The sequence below is a fragment of the Toxotes jaculatrix genome, chromosome 16 (assembly GCF_017976425.1).
Source record: "Toxotes jaculatrix isolate fToxJac2 chromosome 16, fToxJac2.pri, whole genome shotgun sequence".
In the NCBI taxonomy this organism is placed as follows: Eukaryota; Metazoa; Chordata; class Actinopteri; family Toxotidae; genus Toxotes; species Toxotes jaculatrix.
Window position 1 is genome coordinate 20,324,877 of NC_054409.1, and position 17,431 is coordinate 20,342,307.

General features: G+C 43.1%; 1 protein-coding gene across 1 annotated transcript in view; it reads left to right on the top strand.

Moving 5' to 3' along the window:
- LOC121195528 (netrin-G2) overlaps nucleotides 1–17,431 on the top strand; it is a 56,179-nt gene that overhangs the window by 1,019 nt on the left and 37,729 nt on the right. The window contains exons 2-3 of the mRNA XM_041059049.1: nucleotides 377–1,138; nucleotides 11,891–12,534. Of these exons, the coding sequence (XP_040914983.1) occupies nucleotides 920–1,138; nucleotides 11,891–12,534 (863 nt within the window). The 5' untranslated portion in view covers nucleotides 377–919. The remainder of the gene's footprint in view (nucleotides 1–376; nucleotides 1,139–11,890; nucleotides 12,535–17,431) is intronic.

The window sequence follows — 17,431 nt, forward strand, 5'->3', positions numbered from 1 at the left end:
CTGCACGCACAGGCGGCACCCGGCAGAAGCACGTGTTTTTACGCACAAGGTTATCCACACTGTGCGGCGCTTTTTAGTGCGCTTTTAATGTGCAACTCTTCATATTAAATGTCGCCAATTTACTACGTTGTAATTAAAGAGTTCATTATAGCACGAGATAAGGACGCGACCCACACATTCACATGTATATTTCAAAGACTGACATTAAACTTTTATTCGTGCAAAAGAGGAAATTTCATCTCAAGTTGAGCTCTGAAAAACACGACAGGAATATTCTTGCATTTACAGTAAGACTGAGGATTTGATGAATGGATGAGGATTCATTATCCACCACACTAACTCCCCGCTTCTCTCACATCTGTCCCCATTTTGCCAGGACAATCAGAGAAGCTCGGCCAGTCCACAGCGTCCAATGGATATACCTGAAGACGCAGCAACGTCTTCTTCGCCCTCCCCGACAAGCTCCACAATTTGCCTGCAGGACACCGCTCTCTAAGACATGGATCCGCGTTAACATCTCCCACTCAACTCCCTGAAACACTATGGTTAAAGTGTATGCCGAGATTAATCTCTGTAACATTATCCGCCTCTCCATCCACCGCCCATCTTCCTCAGGAAGTCAACCGTCAAAACAACAAAGTGTCCCTCTCTCGGCTCTCTGGGGACCGTCTATATTTGTGAAGAGACACTGAGTGAAAGTTGCCGATACAGTGTTCTCCTGCCATTTAGGGAATTTATAAACCTGGAGGCGAGTTGTGTCAAGTTACCTGCACATCTCCATTTACAGAACAGCAATATGGTGGTAGGGATGTCCACTGTTTTCTTATGATCACCGCTCCATGCGCGTCACCTCTCCTCTGAGCTCCGTGGCCCCCTCACCCTGCGCCGGACCCCACTCCAGATACCCCCCCAGCCTGCCATGCTCCACCAGGCCGTGTTACTGCTGCTGCTGCACTGCTTGGCCTCCACTCTGGGCCAGTACGAACTGTGTAGGTCCCTGGTAAGCACGGATGAGGGCTCGGTGTGGGAGCATTACGCATGCCAGCCGAAACCCGCGTCCATGAAAGACTACATGCGGATCAAGGTGGATCCGCCCGGAATCACATGTGGAAACCCACCGGAGAGGTTCTGCACTCTGGTGAGTTCATGTCGGGAGTTCATGTATTTCATGTATTTTACACTTTAATTAGTAACTTTTAAACGCAAAGAAACAGGAATATTTCAAAGTGAAAAGAGTGTGTATACAATGCAAACGTTCTCCACACTTGCAGGAAAACTTTATTAAAATACAGTTAAAGTATAGTTAAAAGTGTAAAAAGCAGAAAAATAATGTTTTGGGAATCACCAAGATTACAGGGTTATGCAGCTAAGTTATAGAGAGACAATGTAAAAAGTAAGGACACGCAGAAAAAACGGTATAATTAAGGTCAGGGGAGGATTCACACTATTAAAACTATAGGGATCTAAAAGGGATGGCATAAGTGTGATGACTTGGCATGGCCCGAGCTCCCTCAGAGAGCACCGGAGGTGTTGTTTACATTAGTATGGACTTGGCATCATTGGATCCGGTGTGATTTGGGCTTCTAGAGGACTTCACATTTCCTCTGGTAAAACGCATATAGCGGGACCTCTTTAGTTCCAAGGACACTGAAGGGTGAGCTGCAGCAAAACTCGTTAAAATGTCTGCTACAGCGATATTTAACATGCTTTAGCCTGCAGGCTAGTTCCCATCCTGGCTAATGTAGGTGTAATAATTTGAAATCAGGGTTATAAAAAATCATTGTAATCCTAAGAAGACTGCAATTAAGCTTCCTCCTGCCTCTTCAGTGGAAAGTTTTTTATTTGACTCACAACATTTGACTCACTGTGTGTGACAGACAACAAGTTCATCCTCTTGATGATCTCCCTGTCCACTCACTGAGTTGGCCAGTACTGAAGGTGCTAGACCCAGCTCAACAGCCATGAGTCAAAATTTCACAGAGAGTGTTTGTAGAGAGCGTTTAGGCCTGTCTACATCACATTACACAATCATGTCATGCTGTTAATTAGCTGCTTGTATTCTGCGTGACTGGAGATTTGTTACCTTAAGACAGATTTTGCAAACAATCTTCCACCCCTGTCTACCTCCCTTCCTCTCACGGAGACTAATAACAGCACTTGGGGTCATCTGACAGGAGCAGGAAAGGATACTGTGCTCCTTGGATACCTAATGGTTAATGATTTGTTTAATGCAGAAGTAGCGGAAACCACTGTCGTCTTGAGAAAGCCTCTCCGATGACTCCTCTTGAGAGAGAGGGGAGACGGACAGAGGCAAGGGAAAGAGGGGGGGGGGAAGTGAAGAGAGATGCTCGCTGCCATAACGTATTGACGTCTGCCCCCTAATGGCCCCGGCCTGGAAACTTCTATAACTATGTTTCTGAGTGAGCAATGATGAAATATTGATGGGCTCCTTAATGGGCTTCCTTACAAGGGTTGGCCAGCGTCGCTCCATTCCAAGGATCCAGAGTGTGCTGCCCGGCTGATGAGAGAGAAAGAAAGAGAGGGATGGAGGGCGGGACAGGAAGGAGTATGGTCTTAGTCAGCACTTTTCCATCGGACGGGGTCTTTATAGTGGAAAGTTCTGGTTCTTCTCAGGTCATCAGTGGCGATGGGGATTGAACCAGGCACCCTGGTGCACTAGCAGGGGATTTAGAGAGTGAAGAAGCTCTGAGATGAAAGTTTACTTAAGAAGTGAGAGATGTCAGAGTCGAAGTCCTATATAATGAGAAAGTAGAGTAGGTTTCATTCTTATCTGAAATGTTTTTGGCTATCAATCATTTAGAATTCTTTTCTAACATGCAACAATCAATAGTTTTGCATTTAACTAACCGAAATTCTCTACATTTTCATTTAAAAATCACTCAACATCTACATATTATCTTCCCCGAACAGATTAATCTATGTGTACACACTTCAGCAGGGAATCAAGGCCATCATATCTCCTCTTTGTCTTTCTTTTGGACACACCAACCGGGGTATTGGTTGAAGGTTATTAGTATACAGATCATTTATTTTCAGGCAAGCAGCAATTTCTATTTTTTTTCCCCCCTCTTCCTCTTGCCCCCGGATTTGGCAGCTTTACAGAAAAGCTGGTTTCTTATCTAATTGGTGTACATTTACATTCACTCACTCACTCATTCAGCAATCCCACAAGTGAAAGGAAAGTCAGGGCACTGGGAAAAAAAAAAAAAAAAGACTGCATCACCCAGTGCGCAGAGCTGCTCATCCTTAATAAGACTTGAGACATACTGCGGAAGATGCAAAATAATTTTTTCCCCCTCTTCTCTCAAACCTATGGAAGAATTCACTTTTGGTGGTTTTGATGTTGAGGCATACTGTAGCTTCCCCTGCTTGCATTGGTTTACAGTAGCTTTTGGTCTCTCCATCTCCACGGGGGTTGTGTTTTTTTTTCTACTTTATTTATCTCTCTTGTTCCCTGGGAATGCAGCATCCTTTCTCCGCAGCCAAACAGGCCAGCATGTTGGCTTCTTTCAACATGACGGGCTTCCAGCACTTTGACAAAGATGCTACTGTCACTAGTGCTGTGTTAGGAGCTTCAGTAGTTTCTTTGTAGTTTCTCTTTATGATAGCTACTACAGAGTCTTAGCTTGCAGTTGAGGATGATGGAGTAAGGAGGTTTGAGGGGGGTGAGGCACTGTGTTGCAGAGGGGGATGGCTAATGATGAGGGAGAGGTAAGGAAGATCCGAGCTTAGCTAAGCAGAAAGATGAAATCAGACCACAGTTCCACAGTAGTACGCACTGTGTCGATATAAAAATGCTGCATTCAAGAAGGTCTCGCTGTGCTGTTGTTTGTTATTTCAGTTTTTGGTTTTGAACCGAAACCTTCAATCAACCGTCTCCCTTGGGGCAAAGAACAGAGAGCAGCCGAATGCAAATGGGATGCGTGCATGTGTACAGGAATGTACAGTGTGCGGTGACGTTAACGGGGACCGGCAGGGGTGTGTGAATAATGCGCATGAGTTGTCCGACGGCGCACGGTAGTATATCTAAGAAAGACAAAAAACAAAACAAAACAACAACAAAAAAAAAAACACACACACCTTCCTGTTCCACAACACATTTGCCCGTTTTAGAAGGTAGAAATCAGCCAGCTCTAAAAATAGATGTGAGAAGAGAGAATAGCCGTGCAGCAGCGGAAGGGGAGCATGCAGGAAGGGGAGGAAGATGGCAGCTGGCAGCGTGGATCATCGCTTCCCAGACTGGGCCTATGGCCATACCTCATACTCCCTGCCCAGTATAGTCCTGCCAGGTCCGGCCAGCCTGCCCTGCCCAGCAGTAGGCCATCAAGGCCACACAAAAAGGGCCACCCACACCCAGCAGTGGGTCATCCCTGATGCACCTCCCTGGGGTAAAAGATAGCCCAGGTGGCCAGTGTCCTAATAATACACCCTTGGAGGTGAATTTGGGCACAGCATGAGCAGGTCTGACAGTGTAGGGCATAATTAACGAAGCGAACGGAGAGAGGAAGAAACAGACAGCTACAGAAAAGAGAGCGACAAAGAGAGCGACTGTACGAACAAGAGAGGTGGGGGAGGGTATAATGATGTAATGGCATGGCTTGCTTCCCCATTAGGACACAGTTGAAAGTGATCAGAGAGTGTTTAGATGTGTTGGCAGAACTGGGGGATAGTTATAAGTGAGATTTATCCCTGACTCAGGTGATACTAAGAGGGATTGGCCGCAAGGGCTTAGACAGCCTGAAGTGAACTTAGCAAACCACCTTGTCTCACCAGTCAGGACCTCAGGACTGATTGCCATTTGGTGAGGATAAACCAATATGTCTGTATGTTTTGCAAGTGTGTGAAATTATTTTGTCCACCTGGACGCTGTTACAATATGTGTCCCTTTTGACCACTGCTCACGCCAAAATGATGCTCACCACCTCCGTTGCAAAGATTTAGGAAACACAGTTAAGGGCAAGGTGCATAAGCCTCCCACAGATTTCAAAAAAAAAAAAAAAATTAAATGCATCTGACAATGAAACAGAGAAAGTAGTCCTGTGGCACTGCCTGTAGGTAAACATTTGAGATTATTTCTGTTGAAGTGTCTAGAAAGCTGTGCAAAGAGCCTTGTGCTCTTTGCCACTATTTTGATGCCACACAACGGCAGGAACGAAGGCGTGATTCTGCTCTCCGAAATACTTTCCAAAATACTTTTCAAAATACTTTTCTGCAAGGAAATACTTTCCATGTTTACTTTCAGTTTTCTTGAAATCTGTAGACTTACGCTCGTTGGCTCCAAGTCTGCGTTTCACAAAACATCCCTACAATGGAAATGTTGGGTGAAATATATCATAACCAAGAGGGAAAAAAAACATATGACAACATCCAGTTTGATAACGGCACATGGAAATGCAGTGTCGCTTTGGGCTGCAGACTACAAATTTAAAGATAGAAAAAAAAACTGTCAATGTGGAGTTAGAAAGAAGCTAGCTGACCACAACTGCTTGAGGCTAGGCGGCTCGAGGCTACATTAACCACTGGGAAGATAACGCACTGGCATCTCAGATCAAACTGTCAACAGTTGAGTTGCATTGTGGGAAATGTAGGTGACACGTTTTTATTATGAAAAAAAATGCAAGGTTATGCTGCATGTTATAGGAGTGCAATGATAAATCAGTGGACTACTCTTTAAGGTCTCTGACGCACAATCCACATCTCTGCTCTCTCAAAGCTGAAACTCCTTTTCAAGCTTGTCTGTATTTCTTTATCTACATCTCCTCCTTTGTGATTGGTTTAGATTTAATAACAGACATAAATAAAAGATAAAAGCTTTTACCTGAATTCATCTCATCAGTGCACTTCAAGAAAACATACACTCTCCCTGATATTTTGTTCTGTCAGCGCGCTGTGTCTGCGGTAAATGTTAACTGAATCCTAAGATGAGTTCCTAATATAACTCGTCCTGGTCTGACTGTGGTGATCTGAGCAGGACAAGCCGCTGCTGCTGCTTTGGAGCAGCATGGTGTCTCTGCTCTGTCCTTCTTCTCTCCTCCTCCAGCACAATCATGCATGCCCACAGTAAACATTTACTTTCGCTGGCACGCACACACACAGACATAAACAACACCCACCCACGCGAACACACACCTAAGACACATTTACACTTGCCAGCTGCTGTTTTGCACGGGGTGAGACATTTTACAGCGAGTGAAAAATCACTGTTTCAGGTAATTAAAAGTAAAAGGCAGGTATATAATTTGCAATTCTACACATGCACTTCATGTACACACACACATACACATACACACGCATGTGCGACACACCATCTTCACTCAGGATAACAAGATCCTCCAGTATGATGGAAAAACCCTCCAACAAAATTAACGTTATGACCGAAAAAGCAATATCCCTTTCTCTTCCCCTCTGTGGCCTTTTTAATGGGAGGGTCATTTCATTTGATGTTTTTCCAAAACAAAATAAATTGTGTTCTCTGAGTGTGTGTCCCTACCTTTATTCCCCTTGCTAGCAATATAACTTAGAAATCTCTATAAGTGGAAGAAGAAATAAAGAGGGGAGAGAGGGCAAGGCGGTGACTGAAGATATTTTGGGAGGACAGAAATGGTAGTAAAAGTGAGGTAGGCGAGAGGGAAGGACGTGCACAGTTTTCTTCATGCATTATTCCTGTATAAATGCATAATGGCAGGCTTATTTCCATAGGCGACCAGTAATGTTTCGTCACTGCTGTTGTGTTGAGAAACACTGCAATAAGTCACTTCTAAACTGATGTTTGTGTAAGATGTTTTTTCAGGTCAGAGAGCTCACTCATTTTTTTTTTCGTAAATCACAAGCGCTGCAGACATAACTCAAAGATGAATCAGTCCTTGTAGCTGTAGCACGAGGAAAACTTTAGCACTTGAGGAGTTATTAATGAGTGTTTAGACTCACATTGTTATCCCGCAAGTGAAAACAAGGAAGTCACTCATGGCAGGGGCATCATGGCGGCTGTTGTCGTGGAGACAGGATCCCAGCGAGGATAATTGCTGGAGGGGCTTAGCAGTGCGGGCCACCTGCCGCAGCAGTTGGCCCAGGATCTGTGTGTGTATGTCTGTATGTGTGCGTGTGTGTGTGTGTGTGAGTGTGTAAGAGAGTGTGTTTGCATGTGTGTATCCTGGCATAGATATACTGGACTGGGGCAGAGTAGTGGCAGGAGGCAGAGTGGGATAAGGAGGACAGGGCACACAAAAGGCTTAAACATAACCTCACACGTAAGTCTCTCATGGGGGATAAAAATCTTCCAGCCTATATAACTATACATATCACCTCTACTGTAGATAATCCTAAAGGGCTCGGGGAGATCAGACCGATGAATGACAACATGCAGCTTTTTGACCGAACACGGTGACAAGACATAATAAAAAATATTGTATTGGTCCCTGCTTCTTCTCTAGTTTTTGGATCCACCTGCCCATAAACACTCAAGTGCTTCCTCTAAGACATAGAGACGTTGTCACTTCAGGAGCTAACCAATATGGAGCTTCCACTGTATCTGGGACAGTGTGACAGTGCGATCGTTTTCAATAGGATTTGTAGGTCGAGGGTCATCCCCAGAACAACAGCCTACTAATCCAGTCCTGTGTGTGTAAACGTGTGTCTGGACTAAGGTCAGGGGATGCACTAATGGAGGGCACAAAAGCAGCGGGCCTCACGACAGTAGAGCTTTCGAATAAAAGCAGCTCTTCACTTTCACTATACCCCCACCCCACCTCCCTTCATCTAATTCTAATTATCTTTTCCGGTTGCACTTGTTTATGAGCATAGTAGATTATCATCCTAAATGTGTTTGCGCTGACAGTGATCTCTATGTGAGTCAGTGCAAAGGAGATAATTGGGTTATCAGATAGAGAACAATGCTGCTATGTTGTACCGGTGAGGAGAGGGATAGATTAGCTGCAGTTTTTGGTCTAAAGATATTGTGGTTTCACTGCTATATCTTCACATGCATTATGGTCCTGTATAGTGTCTTCTGTGCTGTACAGCTTCCCTCAGCAAAGGCTCAGGGTTTGCTTATGTTTGGAGTTTTCCCACTCTGCGTTGTCACCATAAATCAGATGATTTATAATCTCTGCCTCGCAGGATTGTAACTTTTGCTTTTGTTATTAGACCACTAGAGTGGGTTTGAGTGACTGCTCACTTTCCCTTGGTACAGTCCAATGACTTTATTCAAAAGGCAGTACTGTCGGCAGATGCTGCTTCTTGGCAACAGACGTGAAAAAGCGAGCGTCGGCAAAGAAGCGGTGACACATGATCTGAGCTTGCACAGTACATCGATATGATGCAGTATTGCTTTCGCGTTAGAGCTTAGATCATAAAGAAGAAACTGCTGTTTACAGTGATACTCCACCCAAAATCTTTTGAGTATTGAACAATCGGCCTCGGCAGGCTTGAAAGTTCAGCCAGTGTGGACTCGTGTTAGTTATAATGGATTCCAGTGGAGAGTATTAAAGCATCCATAGGAACTCTTCAAATCGCTTCATAATCCACTTCTCCGTTCTCCATCTGCATGTGCAGTATGTTACAAACACTCATATTTCCATGCAACATATGGCTAAATACACAAATTGCATCCCAGTCCTCATGCAAAACTCTGTTGAGCTTGTTAGCAGGCACATGTTGGTTTGTTCATGTTAAAGAGACCGTCTCCTGCTGACTACAAAAACTATTTATAGCCACCTTTAAACTCTACAGGGGGGTGAGAGCTTGATGCTCTAAAAATAGATTTTGAGTGGACTATCACTTAAAAGTCATTATGATCTCATTCTGCCATGCTGAACGAAAGCAGTTGTGATATTACATTTCATTCATGTTGGGTGATTCACTTTCTCAGTGTAACTTCAGTATCTTAGTCATAGCTATAATATGATGAATGGTTAAGTAGGCAGTAATTTTGGCGAGTTAATTTCATGCATCGCTCTAATCACAGAAAGCATGAATCTCCATTAAACATTTCATTCTACATTGCAACGATTTTCATCAACACCCATTAAGACTGCATTTTTCTTGAGCTTAATGTCAGAGGGAGGTGAGCACACACCCTCTACTGCTTTGAAATGACCGTTCAAAAAATATGACAATTGGTCATGATGAATAATGTGTTAGTTGAAGCAATATGTGCAACTCAGAACTGGGTAGTTCTAGCCCAGTATTAGCTTTCGATTTGAACATTTAATAGGATGTTACACTACCTTTTCTTTTCTTTTTGTTTGCATTTATCTTCATTTTTCAAGCATCTTAACTGTCTCAAAGTGCAGTCAGCAGTGTGGTAATAAATTTTCCCTGTTATATGATTTTGCTGATGTACCTCATCTACAAGAAGTAAAATGTCTTTTTCACTCCAGCTGTTTTCTTTTTGCCCCAGTTTCAGCCAGTTATTTAATCCCCACGTATTCCTCTCAATTTATATTTCTGAAAATGTTAGATTGTTGTTAATTTCACATGTCAACTGAAACTGGAGATATTAGGGATTTCACATGAATAAAATAAACCTTTAAAAGGTCAATAAGTCACTCAGACTAATAAACAATATGAGATCATGTGATCACCCGCGAGTTGATCTGAAAGTTTACTCTAAGTAACTGCAAGGCTGAACAGAATTTGCTTTACATATAAACATACTGTAGTTTTTTTTAAATTTGCCTAATTAAGAAAAAGACAAAACTAGTAAGTAAACAGTACAAACTGCCAAAAAGCTACTGTTATTCATTTGATTTCCAGGTCAAATGTTAAAGTTTTGTGCCTTTCTCAAGGACTCTTCTGCAGGGCAAATATTTAATGTCACTTGTGAAAAGTCTTTACTTTGCCTGTTTTGTTTCTTATTACTGCTCTGTCCTTTTTTCTATAGTATTTAAATATATAAACGGAGGAAGAGGAGGTGGAGGTGAAAGAAAAAAAAAAAAGCAGGATATTTATATTCTGCACTCCATCAAGAGCTTGTTAAGCTGAATGCAGTAAAATTCAGAAAGACTGTTGGACTCCCAGTAAATAAAAGAAGAAGGATAACATCAGCTATAAAATTGAATCAGCTACTACAAGTGTAGAAAACAGGGGAGGAAAATTCCACAGACACCAGCAGCTAATTCTTACCCTAAATAAAATATATGTACTGCATTTGGTGTATCTGTTTTTTTCTTTTTTTCAAATATCTAATAGATCAAGAAATAATACCACTGTGTACTGCTACTGCTTGAGTAAGACTGCAAACGTGTACAGTGAAATAAAATGAAAGCAGTCAGTGGCTGTGTATGATAAAGTTAATCCTTGGAAAAATAATACATTATGGCCGCTCTGATACAATGAATGACTGTGACTAAATATTGAAGAAAATAATAACCCCTTATCAGTCTAATTAGTGCATCCTGGGGGCACGATGAGCCTTCTGCATGTGATAGATTCCAAACAACGTTAGAGCTGAATCTTGCAAATTAAGCACCAGGAGAGACGACTGTGTGGATCTCTGGGATTTCTTTGTGCAAATATTTAACTTCTGTGGTGATGTGGATGTCAGACAACTGGCTTACAACAGTAAGCTACATCAATTTTACTGAAATGTCTGCAAATGTCTCAACATGAGGAGTCAGCAACTGTGGAATTAGGGATTCTGGGACCTTGAAACAGAACTTAAATCGAGGTGAAGGGCTATGAAAACTTTTGATATAAGTCAGGGGAGGTACCAACCCTGAATCCTAGGAATTACTTCCATATACCACTAATTTGCAACAGCAAATGTGTTTTGAAGGAAATGTAATGCTGACTGGATTACTTTTTCCTGTGGTGGAGGAAGTATTCAGATCCTTTATCTAAGAAAAGTATTAATATCACAATGGAAAAATACTCCACTATGTTATTAAGTAAAAGTTCTGTATTTATAATCTTACTTAAGCAAAAGTATGTAAGTATAATAATAGAAATAGTGCTTAGGATATTAAAAGGAAAAGAACTCAATGTAGAAAAATGGCCTCTGAGACTGTTAAACTATTATATCTATGTGTATATATATCTCTATCATTACTCATCCATGTATGTGTTTGCAGAGTTTTACTGTTGTAGTTGGTTGTGGTGGAGCAAATCTTTTTGTGCAGGACTGCAACTGGAGATTATTTTCTATTCTATATCTACTGGGTATGTTCTGACTCCTTGACTATGTTTGTTTTGTCCAGCCAGTCTTGGTGCAGGTGGAAGGAGGTCCGTAGCTCTCTGTGAGCCGTGTAGAGAGGCAGTGGCTTCAAAGTCTTGGCATCACTAAAAGAGAAGGATCAATTCTCTGACGTTAAAAGTGAAGCAGCACTCTGCTGTCTATGCAAAGATGGTGATGATGCACGATCCTCTTGACCTTCACACTTCTTGTTGTGTTGTTTGGCAAGTTTCTTTTTAAGCTCTCTGTCCCTCGGTGCCCTTAGTGAGGAGTTGAAGGTTCTTCTCATTTAGATACACTCCATGCTTTGTGAGAAATATTTGGATGTTTGTGTGGAGAGTCAGACAGCAGTAAAAGCACACATCTTTTGAATCAGTGCTGATACCAAGGCTCACACCCAGGGCAAGTTAATACTTGCGGTGTACTCGTACTCGTTGTTTTTGGTGGACTACAGTATACTGACACTGCCTTGGATAGTCTGCTGTGTGCTCTGCACCTGACGGGTACTTAAAGGTAAAAGGACACAAACAAAAATGCACAAAGACCAGGGGGGAACCTGGGAGCTGAGGCCCAAAGATTAACTTGGCCCCGTGGCCCATCAGCAGGTTAATTTTGAAAATCTTTTTATGTCAAGGGTTACTATCATTAGATCCAGACCCTGACTGATATCTGACTGCTCTGTCTTCATCTCTCTTCTAGGAGAACCCATACCTGTGCAGTGACGAGTGTGACGCCTCTAACCCAGACTTGGCTCACCCTCCTCAGCTGATGCAGGACCGTGAACGCAACGGCCTAATCACATACTGGCAGACAGTCACATGGAGACGCCACCCAGAACCCCTGCTGGCCAACATCACTATGTCTTGGAACAAGAGTCTGGAGCTCACAGACGACATCCTGATAACCTTTGAGTATGGTCGTCCTACTGTCATGGTACTGGACAAATCCATGGACCATGGACGCTCCTGGCAGCCCTACCAGTTCTATGCTGACGACTGCCTGGACGCCTTCAACATACCGCCCAAACGAGTGCGTGACCTTTCACCGGCCAACATCACACGGGTCATCTGCACTGAGCAGTACTCGCGCTGGGTCGGTTCCAAGAACGACAAGAATGTGAAGTTTGAGGTGCGAGCGCGCTTTGCAGTGTTTGCCGGATCCCGGCTACAGAACATGGACAGTCTGTATACTCGCATGGAAAGTATGAAGGGACTGAGAGACTTCTTCACCTTCACCAACCTTAGGTTGAGGCTTCTCAAGCCCGCCCTCGGAGGCACCTACGTCCAGAGAGACAACCTGCTCAAGTACTTCTATGCCATCTCAAACATCGAGGTACCTGCCAGGTGAGGGTCAATGCTGACTTTACTAGGGATGCACATTTATAAGCAAATGTCTTGAAACATGTTCACACCTCTTAATACAAAAACTAAATTCACTTGTAAGAAAACATTGCAAAATAGATTAAAACAAGATAAAAAAAAATTGGATTTACACTGAGAACATCATTCAGCTAAATGATAATTATGTTTTGATAAAACCATCCTTTGTATACTCTTACATCTTCCAAATTCTTCCTAAAATCAAACATCGAGCTTCAGTCTCACTAAACGTGAATCACTCCCCTCTGAAATGCTTAGTTCAGTGCAGAAGTAAAAAGTTTGACAAGAATTATTGACATGGATTCCACAGAAGCTGGTGATTGACTGTTGCAGAAATTGCTGCTGATCAAAATATAATGTAATGTCCAACACCAGTATTTCATCTGTAAATGTGTCTCCAGTTAAAAAGCATCAGTTACATGGGGTATGTTTATCAGAATATAGTTTTAAGCTTATTACCTCCATGATGAATATCTCCTCTGTCTTTTCTTATACTCAAACATGACGCATAAAGGAAAACCACCTGGTGATGAACATACCCTCTGGTCTGACATTCACGCACACTCACTCACACATAGTCACTGTGATCTGAGGGCATTTAAAATGACCCTCTTTCTCTCTCAGCGTGGATCCTGGTCTGCCTGTCACCGGCGTGTGAGGACAATGATTAATGACAGAAACATACGGCCTCGGTGGTCTAACGTAAACCCCCATCCACATTCTGCCAGGAGAGCCGGGAACCCTTACATGGCAACTTTGTGACAGTGAAGGATGCTCTGGCCGTCACGTGCCTGCTTAGCATCAACAAGCCATCTCTCCTACCTTTCAGAATTATTATTCCAATCAATACGGCAGGCTGACATTTGAATGGTATTTAACATCCTTGTTGGGATGGCCTGGAATAGGAGGAAGGAGGTGTGAATTTGTGTGTGTGTGTGTCTGATAGGAGGGGTGGGGGAGAAGGGGAAAGTGAAAATGAGTGAGTATTTGAGCAGAGCGCCAGCCGATGTGGATGTCTTGTATGTGTGTGTGCGTGTGTGGAGTCAGGGTATGGGTGGTGGTGTTTGATGAAGTCCTGAGTGGATGCTGACACAGCACACAGCACACACACACACGCACAAACAGCCCTCTGGCACTGGGGAAAGGGCCTGCAGGTATTGATCACAGCCGCCTTTCAGGCTCAACACAGAATCAGAGACAGAGGGAGAGATCAGTTCAGCACCCTGGGGGTGAAACAGTCCATCGCCTCACCAGAACCTGCTCCAAACCAAGAAAATTTTGTGGAAATATTTGTACGTATTTCTTTATTTAGTAGTCCACCAGCGAGCACCAAATGTAAGAATTTATCATCGGACACAAAATCCCTGCTGTGCCGCTTTACTTGAAATACCCCCTACGCTTTAAGCCTTTTAAAAAAAAAAAAAAAAAAAAAAAAAAAAAAAACTCCTCATATTTATACTTCCAGAAAACCGTCTTTATTTTTCTCCTTATCCAAAGAGCAGGGCTGGTAGCTGACGGATGGTGGCAGCTGGTGATAGTGTCAATATGTGCTGGATCTGGTAACAGAGGACCCAAATTTAGCTCTGTAGAGATGACTGAGGCCAGTCCGTCTTCCGCCCCGGCCACCCTCACCTCCCGTAACATAATCACTAATCAATAAGTTATTCTGGGCAGCCAGCAGGAGCATTAGGTGATAGTGATGGGGGGTCCTCAACAGTACAGTACAATCAGGAGTGTCTGATGCTTACGGCTGGGAAATTGATTTTGGGGCGCGAGACGATTAGTCAATGTTCCCTGGACAAAAGGCTAAGCTATTTCATCTCATCTCATCTGGCCTTAGTAACATATTGGGATTTCCAATGCTTAAAATTTGAATAATGAATATTCCACTCCGCTGGTGCTCCGGCGGGGACGGCGCGCTGAAATGGGTTTTATATGATCAAGACCGAGTGGCAGTGTACCACAGGTCGCCACGGTAATGAGATACGCTGGTGATATCGACGGAGAGAGGGTTGTAGTCACTTCCTGGCCGTATTGTATGTCCCCAGGCCTCTGGCTGTGGCTCTCTGGCTGAACCCAGTTAAAAGTAATTATTATTAGTTAACTGTTCTTAATGACCTCAGCTGAGCCCGGTCAGAGACAGCAAAACAAGCCCTTTTCCCATCAACCAGTGTAAGATGTTACCTCTGTGGGACGTGTCTCTTTTAACTGACGCTGCACTGTCAGGGTGACTGGCCGGGGGCTCTAAAGAGCTGGCGCAGGTATGTGGGAAGCCAGGTACTCGTGGCTAAATAGTGCTGCTTTATCAATAAATGCGTAACCTGATAGGCCAGTAAGTGCAAATGCAGGCAAGCTGGGGTCTGACGAGAGGCAGGTTGTAAATTTAGATTTGTGGACGCTATGAAAACACTCAGCTGGATCTTGAGCAAGTTGTGAGAGGGCATTTAGGGTAGAGGGCAGTCAGAGGTGGAGCAAGGATTCTGCAAGTGGGTAGAGAGAGAGGAAGGTCGAGCAGGAGGAGTGGAGGCAAAGTCAAATTGGACAGAGGAGAATATTATTATATGATTCAGCATCACTTGCCTTGTGTTGCAAAGTTCTCCCAAGGTTAACTGTAATGAGCTACAGTAGTGACTACAGTATAGATTTTAAGCCAAGGTGGTTTTGGGTTTTGAAAGCCTCTGGCTTTATGCTCATTTTACAGGCTATAGTCAAACCTTAGATGTGGCCATTTCCATATCACTGATGGGCCATGTGAAAGCCATCTCCAACCATCAAAGGCAGAGTAGCAAAGCCTCAGCTCTATCATCATTTACATCACTGAAATCATATTCACCAGGAAGCTTCCCTCATAAGCGGAGCTCTCAAATTCTCCCCTCATTCATTGGACCTCTATCTCTCCGTCCCTGTTCCCTCTGTCCCATCTGTCAGGCATCCCGCTGGACTGTGCCATGGACTATAGCGGGCCATGACCAGCCTGTAGTCTGCATTATGGATTAGACGTGGGGTCATGGATTGGGCCTTTTTAATGAAATAAGCAGCAGGTCGTACGGTGGGTCTTTATAATGGAATAAAGGAAAGGCGGTAAGCTCAGGAAGAGCCAACTAAGTGGATTAGGGCCAAGACGGAGGGAAGGAGATGGAGCAGGATGAGGAGATAGACGAAGTCTGCATCGTTTTTCTCTCCTGGCTGGCAGTCGTTGCAGCATCAGGCACTCTTCCCCCAGACTTCTCAATTTGATTTGATTGGCTGATGGGGGAAGAATGACATTTAAGAGAAGCCAAGTGTGGAGTCTGAGCGTCTCTTATTCCCCTATGTCAGTCATGTGAGCAAAGGGGCGAAGAGAAAAGTTGAGCACATGTACAACATTACAGTGCTGTTGTGGCTGATATCACCACCACTGATCATTTCTCCACTGGGGGGAAAAGTTAACAATGGCAATAACAATTTATTTAAAAAAAGAAGGAATTACCTAATTATTGGCATTTGAGGCCATCAGTGTTTTTTAAATAGCACTGTAAGTATTGATTTTTTTGAAAATGAGTTTTCCCTAATTGGATTCTGCAAACTACGGAACAGTGAAGGAACTAGAAAAAAAAAAATCTATATAAGGAGCCAGACATATGTATGGAATAATTTCCACGCAAACTTTGGCAGGAATTTATTTGATAACAATGCCGCTATTTTGCTAAGCACTGCAGCTGACCACAGTTGTCTGAGTTGATCAAGTTTTGTTCAGCTGGTTGATCGAAGTAAAAAAAAAGTTCAAAGGTAAATTCAAAGGTAAAGTTATATAAAGGTTGAATGCAGCAAGGTTCATCCTCTGGGGAAAATGGGATGTCTGTACCAAATTTTGAGCCAATTTCTCAACTAGGTGTTGAGATACTTCAGTCTGGACCAAAGTGGTGGACTGACCGACTGACATTGCCATTCCCACATCCCTATATTAATACCCACCACTACTACTACTGCTACTATCAGTGCAAAACAATGTTGTGATTTAGTTCCATGGGCTTTAGCCCTTAATTACATTTGATAGGCCCAGTCTTGCCTAGAGGCCCCAGCTCTTACCAACAACTAATTATTTTCCAGTAGTGAAAATTAGTTAAGAGCAGTCCTGGCAGAAAACAAGCCATATGAATGCTAATGATATTCAGAGGGTTTTTACATGGTCATGTTGTTTCATGTCTGCTTGACTCATTTATCCGTTGTGTGTCTGTGTTTCTCTCAGTGCCATCCTGGCCCCCTGCTGACAGAGCTAATGTGCTGAGAGGTTTAAGCTCTCAGTCTCCTCACAGACTGGAACAGACTGGCACAGAAAACTTTCTCGGTGTTTATTAACATGTTGCAGAGAGTAGAGATAGGATGGTCGAAGCAGTTTTTACGACTTCTTTCATGTTTCTGTCAGTGTTCTGTTTGTGCTTATATCATGACAGCCGGAGCAGCATAAGTTCTTTGTTATTCAAATAATGCATCAAATGGCAGTATTTCTGCAACTCAAAATATGAAACTGTAGTCGTGAATATTATTCCTAATACACTTTTCAAAAGGTTACTTGATTTCTTCAAGAGCAAAGGTATGCAAAAATCCAAGAAAATATTTCCGTGGAATCGTTCCCTTAAGCCAAAGTAGTGCATGTTTTTTTTTTTTCACTATGACTTCAACCAGCTTTAACAGTGGTTCCCAACCTGGGGGTTCAGTCCCCCTCAAAGGATTGTAACGTAATCTAAGGAGATGGAAAATCACATTGTCTTGATAATTTTTCAGAGTTTGAGAAAAATCCTGTCTGGGAGTCTCACAAACTGTTGTGCAGTGTTTCAGCGTCTGATAAGCTTTTAAATGCATTAATCTATTACTCCACCTG